Source organism: Perissodus microlepis, chromosome 14, assembly GCF_051167445.1.
Source record: "Perissodus microlepis isolate ML-2025 ecotype Zambia chromosome 14, ASM5116744v1, whole genome shotgun sequence".
Lineage (NCBI taxonomy): Eukaryota > Metazoa > Chordata > Actinopteri > Cichliformes > Cichlidae > Perissodus > Perissodus microlepis.
In genome coordinates, this window is record NC_140474.1 from 8,493,510 (window position 1) to 8,506,148 (window position 12,639).

The 12,639-nt window shown below is 38.7% G+C and overlaps 1 protein-coding gene across 1 annotated transcript in view; it reads right to left on the minus strand.

Annotated features, from left to right (window-relative positions):
• The window catches only part of gbe1b (glucan (1,4-alpha-), branching enzyme 1b), a 94,538-nt gene that overhangs the window by 60,125 nt on the left and 21,774 nt on the right, over positions 1-12,639 (minus strand). The window contains exons 6-7 of the mRNA XM_084949986.1: positions 10,713-10,803; positions 8,817-9,026 (exon numbers count right to left, since the gene is read on the minus strand). Coding sequence (XP_084806112.1) covers positions 8,817-9,026; positions 10,713-10,803 — 301 coding nt within the window. The remainder of the gene's footprint in view (positions 1-8,816; positions 9,027-10,712; positions 10,804-12,639) is intronic.

A 12,639-nucleotide genomic window follows, 5' to 3' on the forward strand; every position in this document is an offset into this window, starting at 1 on the left:
TACTCCAACAACGGTTTGTAATAGTTTGTGACTACTATGTGTTTATAAATATAAATCTAATGAAGGTTTCTGTTTTTGTGATAAATTTGTATCCACAGAGTGTCTTTGTAGTACGTAAAATATGATTCTACTTCCTGAGCTACACTTCAGATTATACAGCATGTACAGGGTTTGTTAACAGAAATAATTCAACTATATGTATTCATGGTGCATCCACAAGTCGGCTGGCAGCTGTATAGGCCCACCATGAAAGACGCTCCTGTCTGACAAATGTTTCACCTCATCAAAAGTATTTTTGTTGTGTTATAGGGGGCATTTCACTGTCTAGTTAAATAGAGTGAACCACATAAGCTCCTAGTAAGGCTGATTTCCTTCATCAATTAAAATGTTAATGTATTATTGAATGACAGTATCCTGAATTACAAAGGTCAGACACAGAGTTTTCCCCCCGTCTCAATACCACACTGAGGCCCCTTCAATTCTTTTTATTTTTTGCAATTTCATCATGTCAAAAAATTGGTGAAGCAGCGAGAAGACCCAGATTCACGCTTCAACAACACTTCAATAACATCTTAAACTGAAAAATTTCACACAAACACTAGACAGCTCGTGTCCTTAATAATGCTTTATCTTTAAAATGTATTATAGATTTATCTAACACTAAAGCCTGAGGATTACACCTCTGTGGCAAAAAAACAAACAAACACAAAATCCCAGTTTCTTTTGGCCAAGAAAGCCATGACACAAAATACATTTAAATGCATTCCCTTCTGTGCTCCATTCCTCAGGGATGACCAACACCAGCACTGTTTGACAGGTGTGAAGCTGCATGTTACATCGGTACTTCCTCCATCCCTAGAGAAAGAGCACAAGAGAGCCTGGTATGATCCGATATAGCAGGCTGGCTGGGTGGTCACGCAGACCCTGTGATAAATAGATTAGGTCCTCCACTCCACTGCGCAGAGCCAACAAAGGCTCAGACACAATGTATCCTCACGGGATGGAGATAATAGCCAGTGAGAGCCAGAGGCCCAAGATGAAACCATACTGCCACATTAGGACCCACAATGCCATTTATCATCAAGTCCAATTACGGTGAGAAAGTTAGATCTCTGTACCAATGCAATGCACCACTTATCTATGCAGTTCAATGAAGTTATCACTTGGTCTGTGGTGTTAATACAAAAGCAAATTGCATATTACACTGTCCTCATAGTAAAGCTCTGCGATGACAGTGAAACCTGGTTAGGGAGCACTAATAGAGTAAAAGCCTAATATTGCTGCTTGTAGGGTAAGACAAAGTAATCTGTCATGGGTGTTTCTGTTTTACCTGCAAGTGCACACTGCCAGAATAAAATAAAATAAAATAACAAAACAAAAAACGCCCTCATGTTTAGTTGCTCCTCATCAGAGCTTATTTGGCCCTTATGCTGGCCATAGCTGTGCCCGGTATTACAGTGTGTATTTACACTCAGTTTCCAGCCAAAGGAAGCCATAAGTTGCCGTGTTTCTAGATTTTGCATTAGGTGACATGTCAACTTGTCACGGTGACATGTCAACTTGTCACGATGGCATGGAGAGAGATTTAAGTCCCTGTTTTACCAACATCACAGGTAAGCTGCAGATAAGACCAAATAAATTTTAGAAGCTGACAGTTCATTCCACGAGAAGTGTGATGCCCAAACTGTGTCACCAGACAACCCGATGTATGGGGTGCATTTGTTAGACCAAAAAGGACAAATGAGGTGGCTCGTTTAACGCATTTCAAAACCTTCTATAGTCTAACAGGGGACAGAGACACTGACAGGAGTGTCAACATCAATGAAACCACATTCTGGGCTTAAACTTGATTTATTTATCAATCACATTTCTTGCAAATTCAGATTTGCATGCATTAACTAAAGGCAATTTTGGGAGACTATGACTTACTTGGACACCTTTCTTTTTTTTTTTTTAACTTTTGAGGCTACTACAGTGTGTGCTTGAAATGTTCTCTAACAGTTTGATTTTTTATTTTCAGTTTAACCGCTCTCCAGTAAAACAGTGATTTCAGTAAGCCAAATCACACATGCCTTGATGCACACAGGTGCTGTGTTGGACGTGTGCAGAAATTACATCTTTATACTGTGTAGCAGAACATTGTAAGCAGCCATTCCACGAGTCTGGTAGTACTGGCTGCCTTGCTGGGTGAATTCTCATCTAGAGGTCTGACAGACTGTCCCTGTATTGCTTTGCTTTGTGTTAGATATCTGCCATTTGTCTGGCATTCTTTATGCAGCCTGGCAGCTATCTGCTCTTGCTTGGCATCTTAGGAAGAATATTCTGCTGCCTGCGAGACTGTTTGTATGTTTAGCAACCTGTAATTAGTATCACTTTGTACTTGCCATCTTTCAGGAATCAGTGGCTGTCTGTAAGGCCTGTTCTAATTCTTCAGTTTTCTCCAATGGACCATATTTCAGGAGTTGCAGGACATTTAGAAGTGATTTTCATAAGGAAGCCGTTAAAGTAATTTAAATAACCACAGTAACAAAAAAAAAAAAAAAAAAAAGAAGATAATAATTACTAGTCTTCAAACTTTGTTATCTAGTTAGCTAGATATCCTGCATTACAGTTGGTAACATAAGATAGTGCTCCTGCTAGTTTTTAATTACTCCCTGTTCTGGCCATGTTGACCTCAATTTGTGCAGCAAACATCTGTTTCTATGACAAAAGTGCCCATCCTTCATGTGTATTGTCATCATTGGTAAAAATAAGAGCTTTGAATCTTGAATCTTTCAGAGTTAGGTCTCGGGCTTCGACCCAGAAATCATACAGCAGTTTTCAGTGGAATAGTACGTACTGTTCAAGCACAAAGGTGGTACATCACTTTAGGAGCATGACCAAAGGCAATCAGTGCCTTTCTGGAGATCCAGTTTTTAAAGTCACAAAGTACACAAACTCCTTCCTCCGTTCCATCCATCCATCGTATAACCTGGACACACTAAGGGCTCCAACATGTTTACATGCTCAACATTGTAGAGGTTTACTGTCACCAAGGGGAAGAGTCACAAAAACTGGTCTGTGGGCTACTCTTGCTTGTGCTGTTGTTGGTCCTTGCCAGCTAGGAGAAGACTAAAGTTATAACATGCAAAGAGCTGAAGTGAAACCAAGAATTAAAAACAATGAAAAAGGGCCACTGCGGCCCACCATCAGGGCTTCTCATGCTGTATTTTTCTACAAACCAGTTAGGATCTGACCCATACATAGGCTACGTTCACACTGCAGGCGAAAGCGCATCAAATCCGATTTTTTTGACCCTATGCGACCCATATCCGATCATGGTATGACAGTGTGAACGGCACAAATCCGATATTTTCAAATCTGATCTGGGTCACTTTCATATGTGGTATTGAATCCGATATATATCCGATGTTTTAGAAAGCGACTGCTGTGTGAACGGTCATGTCGCATTAAATCCGTCTTTTATGTCACTGACACAAGACAGACGCCAATTATCAGCTCCGGAGAAGCGCCCGATAAGACATCGCGAACGCTTCCTGGCCATCCCGTGTAGATGTCAGTGAAACTGTTGGGAAGACAACGTGAACATTTTATTTGTACATGTATAATCGGCAGATTCTGACAGAAATCTGCAACTATCCTTTGAAGCACCGCTCCTCTCTAAAACAGCAATAAGGATAATTATTAGGTTGTTTACATTATTATGCAAATAACAAAATAACTTAAAGCAAAAATTGGGAAACGTAAAGTCCGAAGTCTTTATATTAAGGGCCATCAGTCAAACAATACTGTTTGCTCTGGGTCTAAACAGAGCCGTTGTGTGTGACGTCTTCTTTTGTGCATGCGGGCCGCTTTGAGCGTTCACGCTAGAGCACGTTTGCTGTCGCATTTTATCTGTAGTGTGAACAAGCAGACAAAAAAAAATCGGATTTGATCAAAAAAATCGGAATTGAGCATTAAGACCTGCAGTGTGAACGTAGCCAAAGTGTCATCCATAACAAGCTTTGGGATTTTTTGAATAACTGCACATTAGCGTAAGATAAGAGACACTATACTATATCATAAATTAAGCACAACAGGAAGAAACATTTTCACATTCACACCTCTGGTCAGTTTACTTAACAATCATGTCTTTGGACTGTGGGAGGAAGCTGAGGTACAAACAGTGAACTCACATAAGTACAGGGAGACCATGAAAATACATCAAAACCAGGACCTTCTCACTGTGAGGCACCAGTACAAACCACTGCACTACTGTGCTACCCCAGGTACAACACTCAATTTAAAAATACACAAACTATAGATATTTTCCTCCTATTTGTCTAGTTTTCAAAGGTTAGGGGCATGAAGGTAAAGTGTTTGTATCTTATCCTATCCAGTGACTCCATGAAGCACCTACTGGTAGCAATACAGGGAGTTCCAAGAAGCCAACTTGCACACCTACTGCTAAGCTGAACTCATTAGCCAAAGCTCACTAGAGGGGAAAAACTACTTTTCCCATTGCTGTGTAACCTGATGGGATAGGGGAAATAACTCATGGGTGTTAAATACTGAAATGAATGCATTTGGACTGAGTGACTGAGTTTTCAAGTGTGTGTTTAGTGATTGATCAGACAGTACCAAAACCCCAGCTACAGCACAAAGTTAGTCCAAGTATGTAAAAACATGAATGCTCCTAAGGGAAATAGAGTTTTTGTTATTGTTTCTTCTGTGATGGTTTCTGCTCCATTTCTTTCAAATAAAAGCATGCCAGTTACCAGCAGGGTGATTCCTTGCTCCCCTAGATGTCTTTCCTTGGGTGTAGTTTTCTTATTCTAGAACTTCAAAATTTAAAGGGCATTTAGCTGGTAACAGCTGGAAACAGATTTTGTAGTGTCATCTCATGCTTGAGAGAAAATTGCATCATTTGTCGTGTATCTAGTTTTATTGGACACACAGTGGAGGGGTACATGGATTCAGGTCTAATTATATAACTTGACCAGTGTCTTAGCATTATATTATACATCAAACAAACAAAAGAATGGTCTATGCATACATACACACACATGCACGCGTAGAATAATACTGTCAAAGTGAAAATAGTTAGTCCTCCCTTTCAACATGAACATCAACAGAGAGAAAAGCTAAAAAGCATTTTCAAAAGCCTAGCCCCAAGCCCATTTTTCATATCTTAAGAATTCACACAAAAATTGATGAAAAATTGATGCAAATGATCCTGAGAGAGGTTGGGGATATAGAATGGACCCACAGCAAGCTCTTCAGAACTCACTACTGATCTGCAAAAAGGCTTGGCTTCTTTGGCTGCCAACCCCCCTACAAGCACTCCACTTACCCGGTCACTGTGGCAAGGTGACTTTGACGTATTTAAAAAGGTTCATGAAGGAAACAGACACCGATGAATGATGTGGAAGTCCCCAAATTAGTTTCTGTTCGACACATACCCATGCGTTTGGTGCAGCACACCTAGTACATTCACATACACCACATCTTGACAACTTATTGACCTATTATGCTACATTCCAGCTCCAAATTTGAATTCTATTAGAGCCGCTAATATAAAAACCCATATTTATCTTATTCTCTTTAAATTGGGGAGCCTCTTATTTTGTTAACTGAAACAAACCATTTTAGCTCTTGTCACGTTCAGGCCACCTTCTTACCTTCTTTAACCTCCTAATACCCGAACTCTTTCATGGCATGCTTGAACTCTTTGCTATATGGGCTGATTGGGACCTGATGAATGTAAAAACAAAGAATTACCTGATTGAGATCCACATTCAAGGACATTCATTTTAAATTTCGATAGAACAGTGGCAGTAAAATGTCCTCGTAAGTGGATATCAGGCACTTGTAGAGCAAAGTTTTTGTATTTTGGTCTAGACAACCCAAAATGTGATGTCCATATATGTGGATGCCAGGTCCTAGGAGGTTAAGCTAACTGTCTTCTGATTGGCTAGCCCCCCCAAACAGCTAATGTGGGAAGCCAGTGGATGAGACCGCTGTGCTCTCAGGCATGGCTGCGCATGTTTAATATCAGTGTCCACCAAGTAATTACATGAAAGAAAAGCCAAAAAAACTTTATTATGGGGCCATGAAGTGTAAGCATTCCCTGTAGGTTTTAAGAAAATCTGAGACATCAAAGGAAATTTTCAAGCAAAAGTTGGCTGTTTTTGCCTAAAGTCGAAATAAAATGAAAGACAATTCTAAGAAGTAGACTACTGAAAGTTAAGAATGTTTTCCTTTAAAACAAATTAATAAACACAGCCAATATCAGAATGCTGATTATACAGCATAGACCTGAAAATATGGCAGGTGGATGGATGACATTACTGCATGAATGCTTAAATATTTTTTGTACATTTATTATTTACTTGGTTCAATTTAGCAATTATTTAAAATGGCTTAACAACCACCAGCATATGCATGTGTCCTTATAGTTTCAATGCAGCTCGCTTCTTGCATAGCCAAGTTTGTATTCAGCAACAGCAAACCCACTTCTAGCATTCCTAGAGCCTGGAACCAAGGTTTGCAAAACCAGACATTCTTAATACTGAATGCAGACACATTTGACTCAGAGGCAACTCAAGTTAACAAATTGGATAGCAGGCATCTATCTAAACAGCATTCTCTCTGGACTGTGTTGAATGTTTTATGAGGAAAAGCTGAAGTGGAACACATACAACAAAAAAGGTGTTCTTTGATAAAGATGCACAAGTGGAAGCAAAGAAAAAAAAGGCAGCAACAAGGAAAATGTGCGTTTGCTCTGATAGCTTGTATCAGTCAGCTTCTGTCAACCTAATAAGAACATCATGGTCAGAATGTGATGGCTGATAGCAAGGCTGCTTGATTAAAAACAGACTGTGTATCCCACAAGGTTCACTGGTAGCCTCTGAGGTTCATTTCCTTCCAAAGAAAGTAACAGAAAGCTTGACACAAACGACGTGTCCAAACATCTTGCGAGAGGCAAAGAAGACAAATGAACTGGCTATGACATTGCAGAGCTCCTTTGGGCTTTTACAAATGACTCCTCATATGCCTCCCAGTTGTGGCATATGTCTGCACCATGTCTAATGAGTGCTTCTGATACGAGGAGGGTTCAATAACTAATGAAAGAAGAACCTTGTTCTCTTATTATAGCCCCCCTGCCTGACACTAAGCATTGTATAATGTATTGGAAAGTGGTGCACACTGACACACACTTATTAAAAGCCAGTTCAAAAAGGCATTTGATAGACTCAACAGTGCCTGTTCCTCTTTAATGTGTGCTGGGATCATTTTCAGGGTACAGAGGCAAGAGAGACACCCAATTAACAGGGTGAACAACAACACCAGTCGATAGTTTTGGTGTACATTGAGCACCAGCAGAGACAGAAAAAATAACCTGCCTATTTATGGCCTTTCATCTGTTTTCTAACACTTTTGTAATTAGTTGAAACTACGAACATCACCAAATCTCTGTTACACTGTGACGATCCTAGCTGAACAAATGTACAAAAAGGTAAAAAAAAAAAAGAAAAGAAAATCAAGGCAAAAGGAGGAAACTTGAAGTTTCAGTTAACCACTCATTCACTACACTTCACCTATATATCAGTGCCTTACTTCACGGCCGTTTGGTTGAGCGATGTAATCTGCCATTTTTGAGAGCATGTCTTGGTTTTGACCTTCAACAAATCTTTCTGTACAAGGCAGTCTGAGAAACTGTAACAAGTGATATGGCAGGTTCCCATTTATCCTCATTCATCATTCTTTACACGTGTTTACATTTATATGTAGCTGATGCAGACAAAGTGTCTTTTCATCATAAGTTCAATGTCTTACAGTATGTAACATTCAAATCTCCACAGCAGGTACAGCATAATGGAGGAGTAGAAATAGCAGGGATGTGTTTGCTTTCAAATCACGCTAAAAGGTCTTGAAAAATATATGTCTAATCAGGACAATGTTAATCACAGTAAATTTAAACGGTATAAAGAACAAAAGTAAATTGGTTCTGTGGTTTTGGTTTATGGTTTTTAATATTACACAGCATGTCCATTTTTACTACTACTTTATATGAGTAAGTAATCACATTGTCATTTAGTTATATTGTGGAAACTCTTCAACACTTTTTTCCCCCCACTAATTGAAAATGACACTGTATCAAAGTGACTGAATAAACGTGACTTAACTATTCCCTCTCAGTTTCAGACATTCACCAGCAAGTCTGTTAGGTACGCTTATTCAACTGTGTTTTAACACAAATGTCCAATTAGCCAATCACATGGCAGCAAGTCAGTGCATTTAGGGAGGGTCAGACAACCTGCTGAAGTTCAAACTGAGTATCAGGGGAGATTTGAGGGACTTTGACTGCAGCATGGCTGTCTGTGCCAGACAGCTTAGTATTTCAGAAACTGCTGATCTGCTGGGATTTTCCCACATAACCATCACTAGGGTTTACAGATAGTAATCTGAAATGATAAAAATTTTCCAGTGAGTTGTAGTTCTCTGGGGAAAAATGTGGTGTTAATGCAATAGGTTAGAGGATAAGGGCTCGGAGAAAAGTCTGCAGGAGAACATCTCTGAATGCACAACACATCAAACGTTGGAGCAAATGCATTACAGCAGCAGAAGAGCACACCGGATACTACTCCTGTCAGCTAAGAACAGTAAACTGAGGCTACAATTCACACTGGCTCAACCAAGACTGGTCAATAGAAGACCAGAAAAAAGTTGTCTAATGAAACTTTAATTTAATTGCTGAAACATTCAGATGACATGGTCAGAATTTGTCAAACACCTGGATACTTATTAAAAAGTTATAAAAACTATACAAGTACCTGGAGTAGTTAAAGAGACAGCTGTCCCACAAGCTGTGCACCCCTCTGGGTGGAGAATGGAAGAAACATGAGTCGGATCCATCAAACCGATTTAAGCCATCTTCCGTGTTCTTGGACGCGTGGCTGTGAACGACATCCAGGAGCACCAAAATCCCCATTGAATGAGCCACATCAATCAGCTGCTTCAGCTCATCTGGGGTCCCATAGCGGCTACAAATGAACACACACATTCAGATTCACATTAGGTTACTACACAAGCTTAACCCTGAAGTTTAGGCTTATTCAAAATTGCCACTCAAAGAAAATCATCCAAGTTACAACTGGAATATGTCAGACTAACCTTTTTCCCCCCTATAATTGGACCATTTTGAGCACATACCTAACAGCATGCACATATGCAAACACAAGCTTAAAAAAAATTCAAGGGCCTAAATTACATATATTTTCTGAGTTGTTTCAATTTCCCTAACAATAAACCTGTCAAGCAGATCTTAACTCCCACTCAATGGTTTTATTCTTTCTAAAATTGCTGTCACATTGACAAAAGACCCATTTAAGGCTAAGTGCAAACCAACACTGAATTTATATTTTCATTAAAATGTTTGCAATTCAAATAATCACAACAGCATTGAGCAGTATATTATTGTACAAGCATAGCCGCTTTGTCTAAAGTGAGCTTTTGTCATTTGATAGATGTTTTTAAATTAACCTTTTCTACAGGACATCTACAGTAAAGTCTGTGGAATTCTCAGGACACTGAAAAACACAACTGTATGTGTACGCATCCATAACCCACACCTTATATTATCCAATCTCTAACATCCCATCCTCCCAACAATCATCATATCAGCTTCCTTTAAAAAAATAAATAAAAATAGGACACATAGTGACAGGATTATCCTGCTTTCCAGTATTCAACCACTGAGGTTTTAAATGACACTAAGCGATCAATCAAGGGTGAAATTACAATATATATAACTATGCCCTACTCTGAGCAAGGAAGGAGGATCTCTGAAAGAAGATAAAGACTCAGACTAGTCCACCTTTATCTACGACTCTCCCCACTCTGTGGATTAACAGAAAATGTATTTACAGAGAGATTATTGCTGGTGTCAGACTTCCTAACCTTGATTTGAGGTGACTGAGTTGAGGAGAAAGTTGCTCACTCAGTTTGTTTTTGTGACACTCATTCAACCCTCAAAATAAAACATCAACAACTTTAAAACATTTTGCAGCTGCTTTAAAGATCAAATACATTCAGGTGGTAAAGTGTGATACTGGATACCTTAATGTTGAAATCTTTTAGAGTCTGTCTTTCAGATATTTTACTGGTTCACAATTTTACTCCCAGTATGATTACACTTCCTCTTTCTTTTCAATAGACAAGTATATTAGAAGAAGCACTTCTTATATATATTTGTCTATTCTTTTAATGCAGTAGTATTGCATTTTATATATACTCATTTTGGTTGTTTTTCTCCTTAAATCTGCTTTATTAAGTTTGCAGGTTAGGGTAGCATGACAGCGATTTACTCTAATTACACAAACATTATGTAGGAGAAGGTAATGGAAGATGGGTATTGATTTGTAAATAACTGGACATGATAATATTATACTACACTGTATTTCTAACCAACTAGGCAGCGGATCTATTTTTCTTGGCAATACTTTCTTTGAAGATATAATTAATTTTGGGGTCATCACTGCATCCGCAGCAGCAGTCCGACTGTCGATCTCCGGCTCCCTTCTCTATTAGAATTCCTTCAAACCTCAAGCTATCATGTTTATAGACAGAATGATGACACGCTACCAAAAACATAACCTCCTTGGCAGAGACAAGTACCTTGTACAAAATACAATATATATATATAAAACTAGTGAAATAATGGCATTTACCTGGAAGCAGCAAAGAAACTTGTAATCTGATATCCAAAGCTTGCATAGTAGGCATGCTCCATGATGGCCATCAGTTGAATACAGTTGTAACCTGGACCAAGAGAGGAGACACTGCAATTATCATATTACAAATTTCATCCCCATTTCATGCCTTAAATGCATATTTTACCAGATTAAATAGCTAACTTTGTCTAGCTGTTGTGAAACTATTAAAATATTCATCAAAAAAAAACATGTGTTTGGTGTGTATGGCAGTGGGATACACTGTGCTTATTTGTTCCTAAGTGTATTTGGATAGCTTAATTTCCCTGCAGTAACTAGAGGGGTTATTAATCTTGCAAATCTTCATCTTCTTTTCTAATGATTAATTTTAATAAAGTCCTGCTGTTCAGCTTGTGTTTCAAACATCATTTAAAAATGCAAATAATTCTTATGATGTGCGGGTTGGTTGGCCACACAGAATAAGACACGCTTAGAAAAATTCTCTGAAAAGCCTCTGTTTCTGTACCAAATAGTGGCCAAAACACAAAAAAATCTGGAAATCTTTAAGAGTTGATACTATTTGACCTGTGTCAGTCACACTGTATGTATGAGCTCCAGGCATTTCCTTTTTGACACAAGCTCCAGTATCCTAAAGACAAGCTGTGGCAACAGGGAAACACTAGCTATCAGAGTCAGGAGGTCATACACCACAAAACGACCTACAAAAACTGCCTCTATGAATAAGAGAACAACAGGCTTTTAAACTGCCACTGAGGACTCTAGAGGGAGGCCCTGCGGTTTTCACTGTTGTATTGAACAGATTTATTTATATATATCTCTTTTCAGGCTAGAGAGAAAGAAAAAAAAAACTTTGTCTTCTGAAGGATTGTGACAAAGCGCTGGGGTGAGAGGAAGTTTCTTTTTTTTTTTTTTATATATACTCTCTTTCAGTCAAGAAAATGAAATAGCAGGTAAAGTCAACCATCACTAGAGACGGTGGAGTTTAGCCTCCTGGAGAATCCTTGTTGTATAGAATCCCTCAGTTGCTGCAGCAGTTACTCTGCCAGTTTCCTTATCCGCCAAACAAGATGACACAACCAAGAAAACGGACTGATCACATTTCTCTTGGTCTGCTGTGTCAGTCGTGTCTGTACTTTTAATGATGTCAGTGCAGCGTGGCGTTCCTGAATGCAAAATAACACCAACGCTCATAGGGGTAGAGAAGCAAAATGGGTACTTCTTTCATAAGGTTGAAGCAACGTTTGAACGCTACTCTTAGTTGAGATAACTTGAAAATTAACTACTTAAAAATTAGTGAAAAATATACATTTGCATGATGTTTTAGGTCATATACATAAGATCATAAGCAAAATATAGGGTTGCTCGGTGACTGCGTTGAATTTTTTCTTTGTTGTCTTAGACCGAGTTCAAGTAGTTGCAGTGACCAACTTTCAATTGTAAGGCGATAGCACAAGTCAATTGGTGAAAGGCAACCTGTCTCCAAACACTTGCGATCTGACTGTAATCACTGTCAGACAGACTGCCAACAGTTTGTAAATAATTGTTTAATTTATAAAAGCAGAAATTGACAGCACGTTGCAATCAATCTGAGTCAGTCTGCACCAGTGAGTGCAGATGCATATCATTGCAATAACGACATGACAGGTTGTCAACATTCTCAATATTTCTTTGTAAAATCAAGGTTGCCAAGTGCCTGTGTCATTTTGCAGTTACATCCCCGTCCTGCAAAAGCCACGTTACCATCTGAAGAGAAATTTTTCAATTCTGGGCTCAAATCTGTGAGATTTTAGATGGACTAACTATGAGTAGCTAATATAAAATTCTTTTCCATATAAATTTTTGTATATGTAGACAGAAACAGATTTACAACAGACCAAAGAAGATCAATTTTTGCTGATTTATCACAGTTAATCACGGTATTTTC